Genomic DNA, 24427 nt, shown 5'->3' on the forward strand with positions numbered 1-24427 from the left:
CCTCATTTCGGTCAATAAGGCACTTTATGCAGACGACCTTTTAATTTGGACTACAGAGAAATATCCAGTGCTGACTAGATCCAAACTAAATAGAGCCCTCACAACTATCTCCACATATTCAAAATTATGGAAAATGGAAATAAACAAAGAAAAGTCAGTTTATTCAATCTTTAGCCACAGCAACAAAACAGCAAAAAGAAACTACATCCTAAAAATAGACTCTCAGCCAATAAATAAAGAAGAAAATCCAACATATCTTGGTGTAAAACTAGACCAAAGACTGTCTCTAAAACACTTTATGGCAGATTTAAAAGAAAAGGCATCACAAAGATTAAACATAATAAAACACCTAGCAGGAACATCCTGGGGAGCTGAAAAGAAAACCTTAAGACAGTTATACACTGGATATGTCAGATCTGTAATGGATAACTGTCTCTCCATACAAGTAGCTGCCAACAAAACCTATCAATCATCATTAGATACAATCCAAAACCAAGCCTTGCGGTTAATTAGTGGAGGTATGAGAACTACTCCCACAGCAGCCTGTGAAATAGACTCCAATATTGAACCTCTTAAGTTAAGGCGCAACAGAGCAGCATTAGAAGCTATTGAGAGATACAGAAGGTTGGAGGACGATCATCCAAATAAATTACTAACACAGAGAAATAGGAAAAACAACCAAAAAAAGCAAAGGACTCTGATCCAACTTACTGACGAACTAGCCCTAAAACACCACCTACCCAATAACAGAGAAAAAATTACCAGGTTTTCAAACATTACACCCGGACTAAACTACAAACAACCAACCATCAAAACACATTTACTAAATAACACCTTAACAAAAGAATCAAATCCACTGGAGCTCAAAGTAGGCACGCTTGAAACAATCGAAAGCTATCCAAAAACAGCTATCCATATTTATACAGACGGATCGGCTTTCAAAGCTACCATCAATGCTGGTCTTGGTGCCTTCCTGGTCTTCCCTAATAATAAACACTTTGAGATAAGCGCACCCTGTGGTGATTACTGCTCAAACTTCCAAGCCGAAATTGAGGCAATTACCATAGCACTCCAGACAGTAGAAAACAAATTATATGAAGGAGTGCAACCACCATCAGATATTGTTGTCTTTACAGACTCCCAATCTACTCTGGAAGCACTTAACAGCAGCACCCCAAACAGCCCAAGAGAGTTGACAACACTCAGTGTGATAATCCACCAGATGATATCAAAATTAAATATCAATATTACACTACAGTGGATCCCTGGACACATTGGCATCATGGGAAATGAAAAGGCAGATAAGCTATCAAAGGCAGGTTCAACTATGGAACAACCAGATAGACCTGTTAACTACCTCACCCTAAGGTCAATGTTAGTCAACAATCACAAAGAGGAGTGGCTCAACCAATGGGCATCAGGAAACACAGGCAGAGCCATGTACAGAGAAATGACTACGCCTAACAAACTGGACAGTATTAACTTCCTCCCCCGCAAAGAACAATCTACAATCTTCCAACTAAGAACAGGACACACACCACTATTAAATTACCACCTGAACAAAATAAACTCCACACAACTACCCCTTTGCAGACACTGCACCCACCCCTCTGAAACCGTAAACCATATCCTCTTTGAATGCCCCTCCCTAATCCACCTTAGGCAGACCCTACTTCCACTACAGCCCAACATAACCAACACCCTGTACGGCAGTGCTGAACAACTGAAGAAAACAGCACACTTTTTTTCCTTGGCACAGTCTGCAAAAGAGCTCACAGCTCAGCAGCAATAAAGCTGGCTAGAAGAAGAAGAAGAAGAAGTATCAATTAGTTTGGATCAGTCAAGTACTTGTGTGTATAATTGACCTAGACATAATAAATCTGTGCGATTAGAAATATTTTTAGCTACCGGTAATGTTTTTGTTTAACTTTTAGCTTTCTCAATGCGGCATGATCCTATCACTTGTCTGGACCAGTTGTGAGAAGGGTTTGAGAGAAATGACGTGTACAAACTTTTTACCGTACACACGGACAGAATGAGTTGATATAAGCTTTGTAAAAATAAAAGGCTTATCGAAATAAAAGATTAATTGAAAGGGTGTTATAGCTCAGTGCTAGCTAGCATTAAATAACTTTAAGGAGTCAAAATATACTTCCAATGAATTAATTTGTTTCACTTATTGAGTGACACGTAAAGAATTATATTTCCCAAGTAATAAAGCAACTAGGTCAAGATTGGCCTACCTTGATGCGTTATGCTAAACTTCCTTACGTTTGTAAATGGGGGGGGGGGGGGGAAGCTACATTTCTTCAATTCAAAATGCTAATGAACTCAAATTCCAAGAGCTTATTAACATTTCTGTAAATGAAAAAAATATATTTCACCTTGTACGTGACTTTATAACACAACCCTCAGCTGCGAATAGTTCTTCTTATATTTATATCTATAACGATATCTTAAATTAGATTTGAATAGAGGCCGACTTAGGCACCAATTCTAGAAATGTTTAACCATGTCAGTACATGAAACATATCAGACATTGATAACAACACCAGGGAGAAGAAATTCAACTCTTAGTACGGTGCATTGTTGTCCTCTCTTTCATAAGTAGCTTACTTGCACGTCTTTGATGACGTATACTAGAGTTAGTCAATACGAAGCTATTAATGATGGCTTGAAAGAGTACAGTTCTAACAGAAAACAACGTACAGTATATTGGCCCATGAACTAAAACAAAAAGTTGGCCCCTCTACATGTTGACCATTGTATGAAGGTATTTCGATATAAATTCCACCTGAGGTTGAATCATAAAGCCTAATAATGTCACGACCTAGTTATTGTAGGCGATGTGCTGTGTGTTATTGTTGTCGCAACATTGTCTGTTGACAGCTGGCAATGAAAGGGGAAGCAATAAAAACGATGTCTCTCAATAGTTTGGCTACGCTAATAAGTATGTTTAAAAAATAGAACTAATAACATGTGTAAATACTTCTTTCGTCTACGAAACAAAACAATACTTTCACTTCTGTTATAATTGCCTACAAAAATTGTAATACTTACATTGATGTGGTTTCTTTCTGCTTCTTCCAGAGTTGAAGGAAATGTTATGTAGTTTGGTGGTGAACCCTGTAACCTTTGTCTGGTAGCATTGCATCAAATCATCGATCCATCATTTTCTTGGCCTTCCAGGCCTTCCTTCCTCACATTTATATTTGTGAGAACTGAGTGACTGGCATTCTTTATTTTAATTAGCTTGTTTTAAAATCTTATTCAAAGAAGCAAGTTCGGAATAAAAAGCTAACAAATAGTTGAACTATAAGAGATATTTATTTCAAAGAACAATGATACATGCACTAATACTTTCTCTAAGGGAGACAGTTTATCAAGAAATGCTTGACATTAAAGGAAGGGAGCTTAGCAAAGTGTTACATAAATTTATAAAGCTACCAGGAGCTGGCTGGTAAAAGTAATCATCTTGAATAGTTATGTACTTGTACAGCTTTAAACAATGTTTTAAACATTCTTGTGTAATCAGTCAGGTGTATGTTTTAGCGCAGCGCTATATATGTGTATATGTAGAAAAATCCCATTGAAACCTTTGACCTACATGTTCGTTGTAAAATTGTTGCTGATGTAATAACAATGCCCCCTCCACTCCAAAATAAAAGAGAAGTTTAGCGAGTCCAATTTTTTTTTTTTAATAAGATTGGAATTAGTATAAGTTTCGTTAATTAAAAATGTCATTAATTATCCAGTCGTTTAGTGGTATGAAAAGAAGAAAATCGTGGACTATTTGTTATGAATTTATGTAATTTGCGGTATTTGGTTTGCAGCGAACTGTTGACTATGGTTTAAGTACCACTGGAGCCTACCATTTGGGTCCACTGAAGCGTACTATTTGGGTATCACTGGAGTAACTCTGTGGGTATCTCTGAAACTACTGTTGCTCTGGATATTATGCCGCTGTTCAGAATGAACGACTTTGACATTTGGGGGGTTTTATAGCTACAAAATTTCCTGTAAACCCAACTCACGTTTGACTTGTGTCCACTAGTTGTGGCCGATGCGGAGTCCTGTACTCGTACACACTGTTGACCCTGTCCACATTGGCCTATTGACTGAGTCAATTGAACTCAAATAATTAGCATCCTCATCGAGCCTTTCTGTCATTAAAAAACAAGCTCAATTGTAACTCTGCCAGCTCAACTAATGGACGTTGTTTCCAAAGCATTAAATCAGTGGACAAGTAGGTTTGACTACATGGATCAGATTTCAAACACACACAGCACTATTTCTTGTGAAACTAGCGACAAAATATTCAGGTCTGTTCTCTTTGTGCCTTACAAGCAAGATATGACTATCTATCAATGGGCTTAGGATACTCATGGTTGGTTGGTTTGTAGGTTTCAGCACGTTTAATATATTGGGCTTAGCTTCTAAACACAACTGGGATAGTCTGTAAGATGCAAGTAATTTGTGGACACTTGTCCCTTCCTCATCTCTGTCAAATATAACATCTACCCTAAATATTTTTCAATTTAGAGCACCTAATACACACACAGGCACAGTAGCTCATCATGATTCTTACACATTTTTCTAATTTTTTAAAATTAAAATCGTTTAATTCTATGAACTTCTTTGTACATTTTAGTGGCCTCGCGAGTTGAAAAAGTTGCTAGTAGTTTTGTGCGATCTGTCCTTTCGTCCGTCTGTCACTTATAAACCTCAAAAACTAGAAAAGTTATTGAAAATCCGAGTTCATGGTGTTTTGCAGTTTGGGTGCAACGGTAATTGTTTATCGTTTGAATGCGAATCTTTTTGTTCTTAAATTATATATTTAGCTATTTTTTCAGAGAAATAAATCAATTTTTAATATATATATATGTGTGTGTGTGTGTGTAATTACTATTTGATTTATTCACTGTCGTACGGACGAGCTACTAATATTGTACCAAATACTTTTATTTTTACTTGACACCAGAATAAATACATTTCGTATACACATAGTTACACACATTTTTAAGCATACAATTAATAGGCAGTACGTAGTGCTATTGTATCACAAATGTGTCTAACTAACAATGCTGTAGTTAAATGCAGTGTAGACACTTGACCAAAAGGAAGAACCTCTTCCAGATGTCATAAATGAGAGATTCATCAACCCATTTGTCCGTCACCATCATTGAAAGGATTATTTAGGTCATAACACTAGTTCATTCAAACGTTCGGGGTCCGCATCTGAGTTTATGAAAAACACAAACTCTTGTTGTAATCTTTTTTTTTTTTAAAGAATGACTATTTTGGTCTTATAGTCCCCATTCTTATTGATTTTTAGATTGTCAATGCGAGACAAATCCTTTGCTTCAATTTGTTCTGTTATTGTTCCTTGTGACAACGCAATCGTGTTATCTATCTATATACAGAAGAGTGAAATGGATCGAAACTGCCAACTATTGAAATGAGCTGCTCTTCTGTTGCTCCACCCATTTAGTCAGGCGACCCCAGAATACGATGGCTTGATGGTGTAGAGGCAGATCTACTACAAATGTTCGGACATACAGACGAAAAGCTGAAGAGAGATCTGAATGGAAAGATGTGTTGAAGCACGCCTTTATGGACTGAGCACCACTGGGATGGGTGGATGGATATATACAAAAATATAAAGTTCCCCTTTCAGACCTTGCGATCTATAGGGCAGATGATGTTAAGGTCATCTGTTTCTTTGTCCAACGGTTAACTAGCAGGGTGTCATGTGGCCAGTACAACGACCAACCGCCGTTACCACCCTCAACTATCAGGTACCCATTAGAGTTGGGTGGACTAGGGGGCTCCCTAAAAATCCCGAAATTCAAAATTTCCGTCCCCATGTTCGGAAGCCAAGCGCTTAACTACTCAGCCCCCTGTTATTACCGGTCGTTGACTTCTAGCATCAAACTGCTGGTAGACAACTAGACCGCTGTAGCCGTAATATATCTTAACTAATAAAACTTCCTTATGTGAACAAAGCTAAAAATATTTTTTTTTAATAATGTAGACACAATCAACTTGTGATAAATGCGGTAGACGCTTCATTACTGCTTGTATTGCGGGGATGTGCGACCTGGCATCGAGCTATTGGTCACAGGTTGTCACGTCGCAGGACAGTGTTGAGGCCCTCTATAACGATTGGTCTCTATTGATGTCCAGTTGGTCACTGCTTGGGCTTTCCTTGAAAAGTGCCAATAGTCCAGTACGCCGCACGTTGTGATCTATCAGCCTTAGATCATTGGCAACACTAGGCACCGCAGTTAGGCTCCAGTCTACTGCCAGACTCATTCCCTTTGCCAAAGTGTACTAGGAGTCGCAGGAGACACTCATAAAACACGTTTTACTTGATTGCTCAGATTGTTTTCCTCGATCCTATATCTCATGCATGTATTTTATAGTAAGTAAAGTTCCCCTTTCAGACCTTGTGATCTACGGGGCAGATGTATTCTATAACACGACAATAATTTGTTTTTACATTAGTCCTTGTTTTCTAATATCTTGAGTATTGTTTGGCACAACAACGAGGCTGACTGGAGCGGTTTCTTGAGTAGTAAACCCATTCATCTACTGCGTATTTCTAAGACATTTTCCAATTCTAGAACTATTTATCACTTCTTCAAACCATCTCTTCTAGCTACAGTTTCGATTGGGATTGTTGAAAATGAAAAACACTTTAGGGCCTAAATGTAGATATCAATAAAAGGTTTTGAAATGGTTCTGAGTCTTTAGATCGGCCACAAATCTAAAGTTTTGTCTCAGACGTTCCGAAAGAAATGGACATTATTAAAGTGCTTGCTCAAAGACCTCAAACATGATGCAGGGCGGCTGGGGAAGCGGACTGGTACCATCGTGTCCGCAGTACGAGGCGCATACTACATGACCAGGCAGTCCTCCACTTACATCGACGACATACGCATCTGTGAGATGTTCACGACAAACTAAACAATGTCAAGGACGCTAAATTGAACTTCGAAATTGCCAACTCAATAGAAGTGACAGATAGAAAAAACTGAAACAGGATTCTGCAGTGCTAGAAGAACATACTTTCACAAGACACCTTTTAGTTTGTTCACCGGATACACCAAACGTCTTGCTATTTATAGGTTTTCGCCATGTATGAAAATCTTCAATACATTTATCAATAAATTAATTACAAACTTGATAGCACAAATATATAACAACCAGCTACTGGGCCAACACAACGAAACACTTCAGCGTGCTTATATTTGCTATGAAAGCTTCAAAACATAACTTCGATGCACAAGTGGGTTAGTAGGTCGCCAGTGTCTTTCGGGGGGTAATGCTGGGCTCAAATGAAAGAGGGTTAATTCCTTATCTAGGTTAATGTGGGAACTCATTTATTGATTACACTGACAAGGTGCAGTGCATGGAGGCCCTCCATCATTGCTAAGCTTTCATTACCTTCCATTCGTGTGCAGGCCACCGCCGAACTTGATGGACGCTTAATTAAGCTTGCTTTGTAAAAGTAATCACAAAAGATGGCAAATATTTGGGGACATTTCATTACAACAAATGACATTGAAAACCTTTTTTTTTATTGACATGGAACAGACATTATCTCCTCACTGTTCTTTTAGCATCTTGATACTGCCATGTGTCATATCTATATTACCAATGTTAGGCGGCTGTCCTGTCGGGATATTTGATTAATTTTGTCTTGTCGTAGTGGTTGAAATTTGGTTGTTATCTGCTCGTTGTGGTTGACATTTGGTGTTATCTGCTCGTATTGGTTGATATTTGGTTGTTATCTGCTGGTTGTGGTTGACATTTGGTGTTATCTGCTCGTATTGGTTGATATTTGGTTGTTATCTGCTGGTTGTGGTTGACATTTGGTGTTATCTGCTCGTATTGGTTGATATTTGGTTGTTATCTGCTCGTATTGGTTGATATTTGGTTGTTATCTGCTCGTATTGGTTGATATTTGGTTGTTATCTGCTCGTATTGGTTGATATTTGGTGTTATCTGCTCGTATTGGTTGATATTTGGTTGTTATCTGCTCGTATTGGTTGATATTTGGTGTTATCTGCTCGTATTGGTTGATATTTGGTGTTATCTGCTCGTATTGGTTGATATTTGGTTGTTATCTGCTGGTTGTGGTTGATATTTGGTTGTTACCTTCTTTTGTTTGTTGACGGGGTTTCATCTTTAATGTATGTCTAAGATAAACTGATAAGTGACTTCCATATCAGACAGTTCCCCATAGAGTTCTTCATTTTGGTAATTAGCGTCTTAAGATTATGACACGACCAGGACTCTTATTATATTTTGCATGTGGCTGGTACAACCTACTCATTCTGCTGAAGGTTTGTTGAAAGTTTTATTTTGGTTCTGGCATAGCTTCAAAAATGAGAGTCAGAACTGTTCAATCATAAGTGGATTTTAAGTAGAAGAAGAATATCCTATCATTGAAATAAATACGTTTCTACTACAATTTTTAAAAAATCTGTAGAAACTACCACCATTTTGCTGAAGTGAATCTTGTGTACTGGTTGGAACGCACGAACGTGATGTGGAAGTAAATTACGTGACTTTGTGAATCAGACAGGAAGGAAGTAGAGCTCGGCCAGTAGTCCCGTGCCGCTTGGTCTGATTACCCAACTAGCATAGTCCTTCAAGTGCATGTAGGGACGATGACCAGATAGGCCTAGACTTACAGGCTCGAGGATAAGAATGATGACCAGATAGGCTTAGACTTTGACTACAGGCTCAAGTATAAAGCCGACGGCCTGATAGCGTACACTTGAGACGTTGGTCAGATAAAGGTTTTTGTGTGTGTGGATAATGTTTAAGTACTGCGCTAGCCACCATTCCTCATTGACAAACACTATTCTATGTCATTGTGTGACCTCACCTAAATGTTACTTCAATAGGTAGCGAAAATACATTGCAAAGGTCTAAAACGAGCATTATTAGAAGAAACTGTTGACATTTTCCGTCTGAAGACTGTACACGTCGGTCTAAGATTTGTGTTGATGGGGGAAGGTAGTAACATTATTATTTTTTTTTTACAAAGCTTATATCAACTCACTCTGTCTGTTTGTCAGGCCTAAAGTTTGTATTATTTTATTTGATATCTCAGGGAAAGAAATGGTACTTAACTGAAGAGGTGGCACAAGCTGAATTAGTTCCTTTTATAGATTGCCGTCCTAGGTTTAGTGAACACAAACATGAAATAGTAACAATAAATAACTATACAATCTTCCATGTTCATAAATTTAAATGTAGAGTGGTTACCGCGTTGGCTTGAAAGCCTGAGAAGGCTTTAGCCCACAAGTTGGAATTCAGGCTGTTCCCCCCCCCCTTTTTTTTAATGCATTTAAAAGCGATCACCCAGGTACCCCGTTCTTCTCCCCACCCTTTTTTTTTTCAACTGGTCCAGACAATAGGATCATAGCGCATTGAGAAAGCTAAAAGCATAAAATTGCACTAAACTAAAACAGTTGGTAACAAGGTTACACAGACAGTTTGTGTGGAATTTATTTAATTGTTTTGTAAAGGGTCAATATCTCCTAGTCATATCCTCTAAATCTCTAAAAAAAACAAAACAACATTTCCGTAAAAATAAATAAATAGGGTTCCATTTATGTATGGTGTTGTGCATTTCACGCGATAATTATGAAAAACTACTTATTAGTTGTTGTTTTAAATTATTTTTCACTTATATGCATACTAAATAGATTTTTTCTTTTAAAACAAAAGTACATTTTTTTTTTTAAATGTAAGTAGTTATTATGACAGAACTTACTTAACTTAGCAATACAATTTAAAAAAAACAACATTTATTGACAAAAAATCTAAAGCCGTTTGCATATATATGTGTTAAAATATGGTAAATAGTTATCTACCTTACTAAATAGCCTCCCGTGTTTGTTACTATTAATGGTGAATAGTTGTAAAAGTGGTATGTTTTTATAAAAAAAAAACTGCTTGGATAGTTGATTTTTAAAATTAAATTTTCGATTTCAGAAAAGAAAAAAAGTAGCCATTGCATCAGAACTTTGAATGGTCTAAAATATCATGATGTCGGATTTTTACTATCTTTTCTAGTTTACGAGATCTAAACAGGACGGACGGACAGACAGACCACACAAAACTAAAAGCGTCTTTTCCCCTTTCGGGGCCGCTAAAAATATTTCTAATCACACAGATTTATTATTGTTAGTCCAGATCTATTACAAATGTAACCACATGACTGATCCAAACTAATTGATACACTTAATATAAGCTTTGTTTTTTTTTTTAAAGTAATATTTATTTGGCTTGTTTCACTACCAAAGTCTTTGTCATTTGATATTTAGTCTGTTTCTCGGAACAACGTTATTGGCGCGACAAGATCTACTTGTTTCTGTTGTACTACAAATCTTGTCATTTGTTGTTAAAACCTGTAACTTTACAACAACGAAGCAAACATGTAACATTAGTTTAAGGTTTTGTTAGTGAATGTGTAAAGTTCACCCTGAGTCACAACTACAACAGTGACACAACACACCAATAGTTTGAAATGATTGGCTTGGCAAATAAATGAATTTTTTTTTTTTTAGTTTACTTTGAACAAGAAAGTTGGTAGAGTTATAGAAAAAAAAGGGAGGGCATATTTGTGAATATTTCTGTTGATTGTCAACATGTTTTTGTCTGTTTCCAGGTGTTACAGAATTTGGGCAAGGCCGAGAAGACGACAGACGATGTGTTTAAAGACTACGTTGTTAAGACCGAACGACAACAGGTGAGTCCCCCACCCCTGCAGTTGTGGTATCACCCCAGGCCAAGACACTTTAGGGATTATCTAAAAGCCATATTCATTAAAGTTTTGACCTTTTATATATATATGCCGTGCCCCATAGAACATCAAGACATCTCACTTTCAGAACATATCGTAAACCAACTCCATAAGAAAAAACAAACAAAACTCAACGAACTCCATGAGTATGCTCTGCTTAACTAAACAAGGCTCATGGTCTATAGAGACATTAGAAAATATACTTTGTTTTCATTTGATGTTAACTTAACATTATGAAACTCAAAGTAATATTGACGGTACATATTTAACAAAGTAATATTGACTGCTATAAACCACATATCTCTGTTAAATGATGAAAAGAAAAAAGGGCACTTTTTATGTAAACTATGCGAAGGAAAAGCACTTTTTGCACCTTATTTTGCTGTTGAATCTTTTTTTTTTTAACTTGATAGTTTGATACTTTTTTTTTTAATATTCTGTTCTGAAGTGTCTAGATTTAAGCAGTTTTAACTAAAATTATGACTAACGATTCGCTTATGATAAAACTTTACCATTGTATTGATAACATCAAACTTCCTGTCATGGAAGGAAGTTAATATTTTGTGTAAACAGTAGCGGCATTAGTGACTTGCACTATGACTCTTGAACGGTAAAGGAAAACTTTAAATCAGACTATAATCATTGCGAAGCGGGGATTCGTCCATTAAAAGCCTTTCCTTTGATGCAAAGCGAAATAAGCGGAGTGGAATAGATCTTCAGAGTAGACAGCAAATTAAAACATATATGTGCATGAAACAACACTGTTTTGAGTAGTTAGCTTATTATATAAACTTTTGATAGGCAAATAGTTCTGCTATGCCAGCGTTTCTCAAACTGTCAGGCGCGCCTCCAATGATGTCAAGGGGGCCGCGACGTGCTGACAAAGTAAAAGGGTGGGGGCGAAATAAATAAGAATATTCATTTCATCGTCGAACAAAAAGCTTTTTGCGAAAAGCGTCTGCAATGATATCGACTCTAACATCTAAATGTCTTCTCTAGCCCGATTCTTCGCGAATTTCAGAATGGTCGAAATCTTCTATTGTTGTACATCGTTATGTCGACAACTTTTGCGCGATAAAAAGACGAAGCATCTTAACACGAAGAGGATCATGACGCTCTCATCGCAAGAAAACCTTTCAACATCGGCGAGTCCCAACTTTTTGTTTCTTACCATGTGAAAATGGCATTGTAGACGCCAGGAGAAAGAATTTCCGAATCTTTTACACATTAAACTTTGGCATCGGGGCTCCGCCTCTCACCAAGCTGGAGAAGCTTACAGCGCTCTCATAATTCCCCTGCTGGATAAATTATACAGTTGGAACTTTTTCTAGTATACAGAAACATACATATATATATAAATATATATATAAATTAAAAAAGAATTTCGTTCATAACCCCTAAGGACCAGGAGGAGCGCTGTAGACTTCCACAATAATGTCAGATATGGTTTTAAAAATGTAAAGACCTAATATTTACATATATATTCTTTACATTTGGGGGACGCCACAGGTAAAAGTTTGAGAAACTGTTTTAAACTGAAATATTCTGCGGTTCACCCTCCCTTCCCCGGTCTTTTTTTCAATTGAAGTCTTAGGTTTACATAAATCATGCTTATATGTCCCCCCGGAACGCTAGTTTTAAACTATGTCACCACTACTACACACAAAACGTCATCACTGCTACATACATACATAAGTCATCATTGCTACACGCTTATATATGTTATCGCCGCTACACACATAAGTAAGTCATCACTGCTACACACTTACATAAGTCACCACTGCTACACATGAAACACAAATCACCACTGCTACACACAAACATAGTCGTCATCACTGTCAATTAGTCAATTAATTACTACGTAATTAACTATTTAATTTAATACGAACAAGGGAAATTAATCCTTACGTAACAACATATATGGCAAAATATATAAGGTTTAGTCCCCTTGGATAATTGTACACGTTATTATTCCCACACCCATTCTTGGATCAAGTTGAAACTTTCCAAAAATTAATTATTGTACCTAAAAAAAACAACGAATCAATTAAATTTATTTTTTCTATATTTTGATTGTTTTTGTGTTTAAATTCTAGTGTTTATTATTGCATCAAATTCGATGATTCCATCTCTGTTGGTTCTTTACCAATACCAGAATCTCTGGCATACAATTGGATATTGGGTCATGAGATTTAACTACTGAATATACCAAGACGTTTCACCACCTAACTCCATTGCAACAATCGTCAAGTTTCGCTTTTTTTTTCTGTGCTCCTTTGTTCGTGCAAGTATTTGGTAACCCCACCTAGAGTCCAAACTCCATTCCATATGACCCTGTAACCTTATTTTAAAATATTATGAGTTGTTGAGAAAGTATTTCGGACTGCGTTCTAAAAAGGTTATGTAACTTATGTTTCACACAATTATGCCACTGCGTCCTGCCCGAACTATTCTGTAAAAACGTATTACTTACTTAGACTTTGTCCACTGTTCTGAGGTCCTCCGTGAAAGTGTGGCACCAAGTTTTACGTCCCTGTTTGCGCTTTCCTTGTATTGGCCTCCATGTCATCGCAACTCTTGGTATGCGTAGTTCATTTTGTCGGAGAACATGTCCCGCAAACCTCATGCGACATTCTGTCACAACCTCATTAAATGTTCGACTCCCAGTTCGGCATAGGATTTCATTGTTTGAGACCCGATCTGTATAACTGACTCTAGCAATTCGTCTCAGCCATTTTCGTTGAGCCACATTTAGTATGTAAAATCAAAGATCTTTAAGGGGTATATTTATTTTGAATATTTGATTCAACAAAATACATATTTTAACTCAACTAGATTGATTTTATATGGGCTAAAAATATCGCGTTAATTAAAAATGTCATTTCACTCAATTCTTGATTATACCAGTCAATAGATGAAGTTTTTGATGAATCACCGAATGATTAGTTTTTAGAGTGAAATGAAACTGTCACATTCACTTGTCAAATAGAACACTTTAAATATCTTGAAAAAAATGGCCAATAATAAGAATACTATTTTAATTATCCATTAGGAAATGTGTATTAAAATGTGTGCATTACATATAACAAACCAATCAAAACGAAATATAAGTCCATGCCAGTTTCTGAGGCTAAGAGATGAGGTTAAATAGAAGTTATGGAACGATCAGTGACGTCACCCTTGTCTGTGTCTCCTGGTGCGCTAGCTAGGTTGTCACACCCCCCCCCCCCATCAACTTTCTTCAAATATGTTCCAATAAGCACTATTGTTAGTTCTTTTTGTTGAACCAATACAGTGAGCTGATTACACACTTTCCTTGATCGTTACTCAAATGTATAATGAGTCTCAATGCGATTATAAAACTCCACTGTTTATGACATTTCTTTTTTTTTTTTTTTTTTGCAAATTTACAATGAAATTTAATTAAAATTAGAAAAAGACTTAACATCAGCTGAACATGTTTCCTTTGTTATACTTTGAGACAGAAATGGTATAACGTTGTGCTGTGTCATTTAAACTTGAACTACCATCTAGATGTGTCTAGGCATATTTGGGCATATATCTAGAGATTTTATTATTATTATCTTTTCCAATGTGTCTGCTTTTCCCACGATATAATTTCGCAACTTGGGTGTCATCCTGTGCGGACCACACCCCTCGCACCTCCCTGGTGATGCCACTGGGAACGATGTATAGTGGCGTCTTAGGGTTTCTGGCGCCTTACACAAGCTGAGCCTCGGTGCCCTTTATATAGAGCCAATTGATCTTCGCAAGGCAAGGGTTAAAAAAGTAATTTAAATAGCGTCTTTATAAAAAAGCTTCATAGATACTGCCTTAGGAATAACCCCTGAATCTTCATGATTAAAAAACTCTCGTGGCTTCTCTTGCCCCAACACACACAAGTTACTTTTCCATAGTAGTTCTTTGGTCCAAAGACGTTCAAATGAGATTGTGTCAACGGTCAGTTCAGACGCTTAGTGCAGTACACACACAGCAGACGACACGGACCCACAATTCACAAGTGTTGTTGAACTGTGTATGTCGAGGACACACTCATTGTATACTTTTATAAACAGTGCAATTGGTCCTTGAACTTTACTTGATCCTAATTTGAAGGTGAATGCGGCCTGGTATTTTCAAATGTGTAGTGTAGCCTACTTGTTTCATTCACAAAGCTACACAAGTAGCTCTTCACTATCACCTATCTAGACGGGATACAAGATTTGATAGCAACATTTGGCAAATGGGCCGGTAATTTACCAAAGTCTCAATCAAAGGAAAATAGGCCACAGCTGTTATGTAGTTAACTTTGAAACCTATTCACCAGATATTTATTATTAGTTCGTCCAAGTGTGGCGGTCGAGTGTAAGTATAACTTGTTACGTAATGTAAGACAAAAGGAGGAGGTCACTTCAAGGGACTAAAAGTAATATTGTTTCCTGTGTGTGTGTTAAAATTTTACTCAGCTATAATTTTTGAGAAAGCTGCCTCGACTAAATCTGTGTGCACACACCCACTAAGACAGCAGTGAGCATGGTGAAATGTGTGTATGACGCTGTGCGCTAGTTGGATGCTCTTGTTGTACATCCCTTGAGTTGTTGACTAGTTTCCAACAATAATGGACCTTGTTTAGTACAAATACATTTCTTCAAAACGTGCTCCACGTCCTAATAGAATAAATCAGCGAGCGGATCAGGTCTTACACTGAGAACGAAATGCAGAGGCATTCATAATTAAACAAACAAAATAAAAAAATTGGGGTGGGGCTATCGGTGCTGATTGCTGACGTTTTCACTTCTTCCCCATTCCCCCTCCCAGTGAACCAAAAGTATGTGACAGAACCCTAGTTGTGCAGAGGATATGGCATGTTCAGCCCCCCTCCCGCACAAGTCACAAGCTTTAAAATTATTCATGAATCATTACACTACACCAGGGGTCGGCAACCCGCGGCTCGCGAGCCACATGCGGCTCTTTGGATGTTAAGCTGCGGCTCTTAAGTTCCATACTTAAATAATATTTATTTTATCGAAAAAAAATGAATCGATTAACTAAGATTAGATACCGATTCTATCTCTCAGCCACTTGTACTTGCTTTTCACACACCCCCTACCCATGTATTCAAATGTAACATATTTGCAGGTGGAAGAACTCCATTTTCTTCTCCCTTATGAGTTGATATAGATGAGTCTTGTGACATAAAAGACACGGCACAAGGTGGCTTTCTAGGAGACAATTTAGCGAATGCAGTGCGAAAATGCCTTGAAGACAATAAAATCGATTTAAATAAACTCGTTTCAATTACAACTGATGGAGCCAGAATTATGATAGGAAAATATAAAGGAGAAACTGCGATTCTCCACGAAATGCTTAAGTTTCACTGCATACTACATCAAGAATTGCTTGTCAGAAGCATTCTACCATCGTCAGTTTAAAGAATTCTTAAACGAATGGAGACTCAATATTCCGACCTTCTTCTTCCCAACAAGGTGCGATGGATTTCTAAAGATATGTGGTTGAAACTTCTAGCTTTGTGTTTGATTGAAATATATTCATTCCATAATGAGAAAAGCATTAATCAACTTGAAATAGAGAATGATAAATGGTTGCAAAAATGTTACTTAAGGTGGATATAACAGCGAAATTAAATGAGCTTAATCTAAAACTACAAGAGAATGGAAACCCAGCCAATGTTTTGGTAGAAGATAAGAGCGGTGGCTGTGCAGTAAAGCGCTTAGCTTCCGAGTCCCGAGTTAGAATCCTGGTGAAGACTGGGATTTTATTCTCTAAATATTTTTGGCGCTTCTAAATCCACCCAGCTCTAAGGGTACCTAACATTAGTTCAGGAAAGTAAAGGCGGTTTTGCTGGCCACATGATACCCTTGTTAATCGCGGGCCATAGAAAGAGATGACCTTTACATTATCTGCCCTATAGATCGCAAGGTCTGAAAGGGGAACTTTACTTATTCAGAGTGGTAAATGACTTCATTTTCACTTTCTAAAGCAATATCGCGATAAAACCAGTGCAACTGTTGACAGGAATTACTTCAGCACAGTTATTAAATAAAAAACTAGGAATTTTTTGAGAGATTTGAGCTATTCAAAACCAACAAAACCATTCTACCATTTATAGTAAATCCCCTCAATAGTAACAAAATCCACATTGAGCCATTTGGAATTGATACTGGACTTTAAAAAAGTAAAGCTTTGTGGAGTGGAGAATTTACAGAGTTGAAAAGCGAGCTGAAAGAGTTGTAGGTCCAGAAATGTATGTACCTAACACAACAAAAAAATGGACAGCTTTCAAAGAAATGCCGCGATATGAGGTACTTATATTCGACGCATGGAAAAGTCTTCCAGTTTGCTACAGTGAGGTGAAAAGGTTTGCAATTGAAGTATTGACTATTATCGCATCGACATATTCGTGCGAGCAAGTGTTCTCTTGCATGAATAGAAGTCAAAGTAACGTAAGAAGCCAATGGAACATTTAGAGTCGTGTTTGAAACTCAAAACAACAAGTAATGAGCCAAATGTAGCCAAACTTTCTAAAAACCAAACCCATCGATCCCATTGAATTTGTTTGCTCAAATGTTATTGAAGTGCAAGTTAGTGTTGTATGTACATGTTTAATTATTTCAATGTATTTACTTACATAATAAGTAATTATCTATAAAACACCATATATATATATATAAATACTAGTCAAATATAAATGTTTAACTTGGTCCGGCTGGGGTACATATATGCATGTTTTTCGTATTTCATACATAAATTTTTTTTTTTCTTATGAATAAATTTTTTTTTTTTTTGATTTTTTCAAAGAACTTTACTTACGCGAGTACTATTTATAGCTGGGCTGAGATCATTAAATGTCATGTACACTATTGTTTGCCTGACTAGGTATTCTCTCCTCTGCAGTGACCTTTGTGAAAAGGTTTACTTACTGACCAGGTACATGTTAACATGTTTGACCTTCAGTACTTCCTTGTCAAGTGTGATGATGGTACATGTCATTGTGACATAAAGCTTCCAGTCTTCTCACTTTGTGTAGTTTTTTTTTTTCGGTTCTTTTTAAAACTGTTTTCTCCTTATTTGCTGTAGAGGATAATATCATTGTTTGTACATGTGTCACTTCAAGTCTGTCACACAATCAGTTTGAGATTATTAGTATTGGACAATGGTTCAGTGTCCTATAGAGCCAGTAACCTTACCATGTCATCTTGAGAGACTGCTAGAATACAGTTTAGTGAATGTCGTTTTCACTGATTTTGACTTGTGCCATTTAGCCACTGATGATGCATTGGTAGTTAACTAATAAATATGAGGAGAGAGACATGAGCTGGTTGGCATCATGGCCACATGGAATGTGCTTTGAACTGTTTTTAGTTTGAACCCTTCCTATTGTTGCATTGCATTGTCATTTCATTTTTACTTTCTGTTATATCTATATATATATACTCTTAGAAATGTTCATTGGCAGTCATATTAAATACCAGGAGACAATAAATTATTTTGTTGTCCAAACACTTTCACATTTTTCTGCTACAAAAATAAAATAAAAACCAGACAGATGTATTTATGAGAGCAGTATAAAACAGCAGAGACATTTTATATTAACTCCTTGAAAGTCCCAGTTTTGTGTTTGTTAATTATCAAAATGGTTTGAACAATTAGCCTACATAAAAGAAATAAACTCTTTGCTATTTGAATGTCTTCCCTAGGAGGTGGCTCAACATTTACAGAAAGAGCTGAAAACCTATGCTCATTGTGTGAAAGGTAAGTATGTCATGTTAGTGTATCCTTGAGCCTTTCCAAGTAATTACTTTGGTGAAACAAAAAACAACCAATAGTATTGAGGCACTAGACATAGGAACATTGGTGCCTTTCAAAAGAAATCAACTTTTTGTTTCAAGGGTGTTGCTGGAGATCGGGTCACGTTGCTGCATGAGCTTATGGAATGCCCCCCCCCCCTCCTTCTGTACTTTTATATCTGTTGTTGGATGTTTTTGATTTTAACTGCTAAAAAGAGCTGATTACATTGATTGGTACACAATGTTCCAGCGTGGTTTTGTGAATATCAGTGTTGAGATGACAGGGTCTAGCAATTTTTAGATGGTCCATAGAGGGGTATCTCCAACATGTATGTGCAGCAGACAGGACTTATTTGTCTTCTATCATATTAATTCATTAGCCCATCAATGTTCTCTTGTCTACTAATATTTTCCATGTTAATATTTTAATATCGTTCCACCATCCTGGCAGGAGCTTAAAACAGTTGATTCATTTACTCTAACATACTTAAAAAATGTAAAGCAATCTGAAAATGATTTTGGAAAATACTTTTTTTGCTTAATAATATGATATGCTTTTTTATTTGGATCTCACTTGAGAAGTGAGTCATGCTAAAGATTGATTAAGGTTGTTTTAAGTCATTAGTTTAAGTTTACAGATTATAGAGTAAAACTTAAGAGCAGATTTTGTAATTGTACTCTCAGGATTTGTGGAATTAGTGAAAATTGTACAGAATTTATTGGAAAACCTTTAACATCTTCATACATTCCCAGCCTGACTAAAGAGATTGAAACATTTCTGTGTAGATGTATACTAAACATTGAATCAATTCAAATGAAATTCAAAATGCATTATATCTATTATTTATAAGCCTTGGAGCACTAAGCAAAAGGTGGCATTCAGTTTTTATTTATTTATCATTAAATTCTGTATTAGTAACTTATTGTATGGAATCTTAAGTCTAACTAAAATTTGTTGTACTTTCTCACTTGGCTTACTTGTCACTCTGTCAATGTAGACTTCACATTTGTAACTTTTTTTTCCCTGTTAATTAAGTCTACCTGGCAGATCAGGCTAAATGATTCTTCCTGCCTGTCTTCCTGCCATGTATGTAGCCTCTGTCTTCCTGCCTGTCTTCCTGCCATGTATGTAGCCTCTCTTGTCTTCCTGCCTGTCTTCCTGCCATGTATGTAGCCTCTCTTGTCTTCCTTCCTGTATCATAATTTCATGGTGCATTCATTTCCTCTTCAATGTATATGACCAACCTTAGACCTTAACCAGACATTGTGAGGAGGGCAATTTGTAATGGGACATTGAAGTCATCAGTATGTCATACTATAGGTACAGTACACGCTACACAGCTTGGGAAACTTAGCTGAATAATGAATTTGCATTTCTTGGACCCCCACTAATAACAAGGGAGTGCCATCTTGGACTCTGGGAATTATTATTTGAAATAAATAGATAAATAGAAATTTAAAGAAAGTTAAAAATACACTTAACTTTTAATTACGTTTGAATGATATTTTTAAAAATTTGCAAATCCATCTTCCCTTCTGGCTAAAATATAGCACTGTTAGTAATTTTATTATCAAAGGTTTCCAGTAGTACCACCGATTCCAAAGGTTTTCAACTATTGGCATTCTTAATGAGTATGTCAGGGGTTACCTATAACTTTACATAATGTTATTTTTTTTTAATATTTCATTTGATTTCATTTCTGACAGATACAAAGTGTGTGTGTAACATTTGTATTCTTTTAATACATGAATTAAGATTACAATAAATGATCCCACAACATTAGATTGATTGTTGATGTCTTTGTAACCTCCCTTACATTTCTATTAAATTAAGTTGCAAAGGCTTGCTACTAAGTCTTACTTTTCAGACATGACTGCAAATTGAACTTTAGTTCAGTACACTTTAAGCATCTTTTCATTGATACAGCCATTTTTTTTCTTCACTTGCAGATTTAAGCTTTGCATGTAAAAATGTACAGCAGGCATTCGCAGAAACATATGAATCAGAGTGGACAGGTGAACCAAAGTTTAAATCTCAGATACAGGTATGCAAATACTTGACATGTGCTTGTGTGTTTGTATGTATGTGTATTGGGAGAGAATATAGGTTAGCTCAGTCTAAAATTGATTGGTAGGTATTGGTTGCAACACTATTTTTAATTTTTTAGTCAGTTTTAGAATAGTAGACAGTTCATATTGCATATAGCAAGAAAATTGTTAAAAACACTTTTTTTTTTAAAGACTACCTACTTTATACAATTTATTGAGTGATTTTTTGTCTCTTACTAAGTAATAGATGTTAGATTAAAAGATATTGGAACACACTCCCCCCCCTCCTAAGGAGAGAGGATCCTGGTTAAGCGAATATTCCAATGATAGGCCTTTAGATCTAGACTTACAAGACACATGCAATTTTCCTGAACATAATTTATGACACTCTTGAATCTATAATGCCTTTCATTAGGAAATTCCCAAATGTGATAGTCCTTTCAAAACCAATGATGAATCTAGATATAATCTTCTCCCCAAAGGTCATTGTTTGACTCTTCAGCTTCCTGAACCCACCTTAAAAATAACCTAGTCATTAAAAGGACTTCAACTCTAAACCATTATAATCTCTTGATGTTATTTGAACAGGATTACATGAATCATCCATCCTGTCTGTAATACTGAGGATTAAATGCTTCTATTTCCACAGGCCTTTGAATTATTATGGAATGACTACTTACAGAATCTACAAGACAATGTGATCAACCCAATGAATGCCTACCTTCTGTCTTTCCCAGTCCTTAAAGTGAGCATCATACAATGGTTTAGTTTTCTAATTAATGAAGGCATTAGGAAAGTAATGTACTAAATGAAAGAAGTTATCTTAAATACAAATCTTGTGTGAGTACATAATTGAACTCTCAGTAGTAAAAATTTGTTTGTTTTCTGACTTACTAGAACAAAATCTCTAAGCGAGGTAGAAAGATGGTAGACTATGACAACTCTCGGCATAATTTAGAAGTCTTACAGTCAGCAAAGAAACGAGATGAAACAAAAATTCAAAAGGTGAGATCAAAGTTTTTTTTAGTAAAAATAAATTTATAACTTCCTGTAGTTTTTTTGTTTTCCTAAATTTAAACTTTATGACAATAAAATGTTTGTTTTTTTTAATAGTGATACTTTGTAAATGCAATTTTGTCTTCCATTATGCCTATGTACCTTATTTCTGCTTACCATTGCCAATGTTTTACTAAATGTTTTACAGGCTCAAGATGAACTGAAAGATGTCAAACGTATATTTGATGAATTAAATAATGAATTACACAATGAACTGCCAGATTTTTACAATAGGTGAGTTTATCTTGTGTTCAACTTTGGAATCAAGTTTCTATAACAGATTAAATAAAAGTAATCTGACCTTTCTCCATTTCCCCCCTTTTTTTTCATTTCTGACTGTCTCAGTAAGGCTTATTCATTCCACTACGATGAATTGTTTTCTGTTATTATTTATTTTTTTTGTTATTGCTTGTGGTATAATAGATTTGGTAATTAACAGATATTTAAAAATTCTTTTAACATATTTTTGTTTTTAAATCTAGTCGAGTCACATTCTATGCAGAATTATATTCAAAGTTTTTTGGTGCTGAGAATACTCTACACTCTGAAGTAGGGAAGGTGAGGTTGTTGTTTTTTTTGTTTTTTTTAAATCATTGTTAAAGTTGAGGATTCTTGATTGTGTTACATGGAAAAAAGTTAAATTCCAAGTCACAGTTTCTTACACCTTGGAATATTTTATTGTCATTTGACTGCCTTTAGGGGATAGTGAATTGTTCTAATCTGCTACAAATGAGACTGTTGGAATCACAAAACATAAATGATAAGAAACTTAAGTGTTGAAACAAAAAGGCAGCAGCACTAGAGAAAATGTGTTATTGAGAGAAGATGAGGACAATATGGTGAGACATTGGCAATTTAGATGAGGACTTAAACCACTGACCTCCAGCTTGACAACACCACTGTATTATAGTAATTTTGTGTTGTTATTTGTGGACACTCTGGTCCAAAAGTTACCATTGTGAAATAAGGTGTGACCCAAGCCTGTAATGGTCTCATACATTGTGGAATCTTCAGACAGGACTAGACCTGAATGTGAATCCATCTTAGTGATCAAGCGATCATGGAGATGCTCTGATGCCTTAATGAGCTTTTTTTTTAAAGGTTGTCTGCTTTTGACACATTACGATGAATATATGTATCAAACAGAATATGCCCAGTATTGACCATCTAGGACCCTACAAAATGGCCTTTAAAGTCTGTAGATTTAGCTGTACCTTCAGTAACCTATGTTACATCATATTTCCTTCACATTGTTCCATCAATAACAAATGTATTTGAATGCTACATGTCTTGTTCAAGAAACCACTCATGTTATCTGTTTGGTTGACAATTCAGAGAGATATTTATTTACTATATTTAGAACTCGTTTGTGCTTTCAATAGGATTGGTTATAGGATTGCTTTTATGTTCCCTCAGACTTGTGAATCTATAACAGACATTGCCCAGAGTCTCGGCAAAGATTTTGAACACTTTAAGTACCAGCCTAAAAGACCTATATCTGTAACGTAAGTCTTGTTGGCCCAGATTGTAGGAATACATAACCAATTTTTCTACCCCTTCCTTATTCTAGAATGCTAAGGGACTTAAGTAAGTGATTTACATGATTTTGTCTCAGCTTTCTGGATCTCATTTACATTTACTCTCCAATAGAAATGTTCTTTCAAAGTTACTGTTTCAGTATTTCTTAGATGCCATTTTTTTTAGCTTCTATTATTTAATTTTTTTTTTGCCATTATGTTGTTTTATGATTAATTCAAATAAAAAATAATGAAATTAATTCATAATTTAATAAATTAAGTAAAAATAAGTTTAAAAAACAACAACATATATACAGATATATATACATATGTATAAGGTATTGTTATATATTTGCTATGCTTGATGACTATCACATTGTAGTAATTTTAGATCTAATAACTTCTCACACAAGCTAGATATAATTATGTAAGAAATAAAATTATGTACAGGAACCCAATAGATAAATTAATACTTAAATAAACTTGCCAAGTGCAGATGTATTTTTGAATTACGATATTAATGTCATTTTTTTCCTACCAAGGATTACACTTTATCAAGCTGAACAAACCAACCAACCTTAAACCAATTATCTCTTCCCTTTTTTTTTTTTTTTTTTCACCTTCTATGCTTGAAGATGACTTCACTATTGTTAATGACCCTTTTAAAAAAGATAACAAGAGAAAGTCATGTCATACCAATCAAAAACTTTCTATGTAAATAAATTGACTCAATCTATGCCTCCTTTTTCCTCGTTGACTTGTGACAATATTTTTTTCTTTGTCTTGTTTGTACATTTTAAAAATAATTTGTTTCTGTCTTTCAGTGATGGCAGTGTCAATGGAGAGACCCCAGTTGCAACCTCCCCCAGTATAAGGTCATCCACTTCTATCAATCAATCCACCCAGAAAGGTAATGATTTGTTAACACAGCACTTCTAAATTGTTGTCTTTGGCTTTATAATGAATCAAAAGTCATATATAATAAGTAGGCTATGGTTGTGTATTGATGCCGCTTATAATTTGATATTTTTGTAGAGCCGATGTATAGTAATCAAGAGCAGATACAGTTACAGCAGGTAAATATAGAAGTTATTGGTCTTCATTATGATAATTTCTCAATGTTAATCACCATAGAGACTTCTATTGGCTTCAATTGTGCTAGATAACCAATC

At 35.8% G+C, this 24427-nt stretch overlaps 1 protein-coding gene across 2 annotated transcripts in view; it reads left to right on the forward strand.

Moving 5' to 3' along the window:
- The window catches only part of LOC106051827 (uncharacterized), a 41195-nt gene that overhangs the window by 6950 nt on the left and 9818 nt on the right, over positions 1 to 24427 (forward strand). The window contains exons 2-11 of one of the 2 annotated variants that reach the window (XM_056004722.1): positions 10691 to 10771; positions 18544 to 18598; positions 20584 to 20678; positions 21332 to 21427; positions 21580 to 21687; positions 21887 to 21972; positions 22221 to 22296; positions 23155 to 23243; positions 24080 to 24165; positions 24291 to 24331. In XM_056004722.1, coding sequence (XP_055860697.1) covers positions 10691 to 10771; positions 18544 to 18598; positions 20584 to 20678; positions 21332 to 21427; positions 21580 to 21687; positions 21887 to 21972; positions 22221 to 22296; positions 23155 to 23243; positions 24080 to 24165; positions 24291 to 24331 — 813 coding nt within the window. Of the gene's footprint in view, positions 1 to 10690; positions 10772 to 14759; positions 15191 to 18543; positions 18599 to 20583; positions 20679 to 21331; positions 21428 to 21579; positions 21688 to 21886; positions 21973 to 22220; positions 22297 to 23154; positions 23244 to 24079; positions 24166 to 24290; positions 24332 to 24427 lie in introns of those variants that run through there. The other variant, XM_056004723.1, reaches the window with a different exon arrangement.

Source organism: Biomphalaria glabrata, chromosome 11 (assembly GCF_947242115.1).
Source record: "Biomphalaria glabrata chromosome 11, xgBioGlab47.1, whole genome shotgun sequence".
In the NCBI taxonomy this organism is placed as follows: domain Eukaryota; kingdom Metazoa; phylum Mollusca; class Gastropoda; family Planorbidae; genus Biomphalaria; species Biomphalaria glabrata.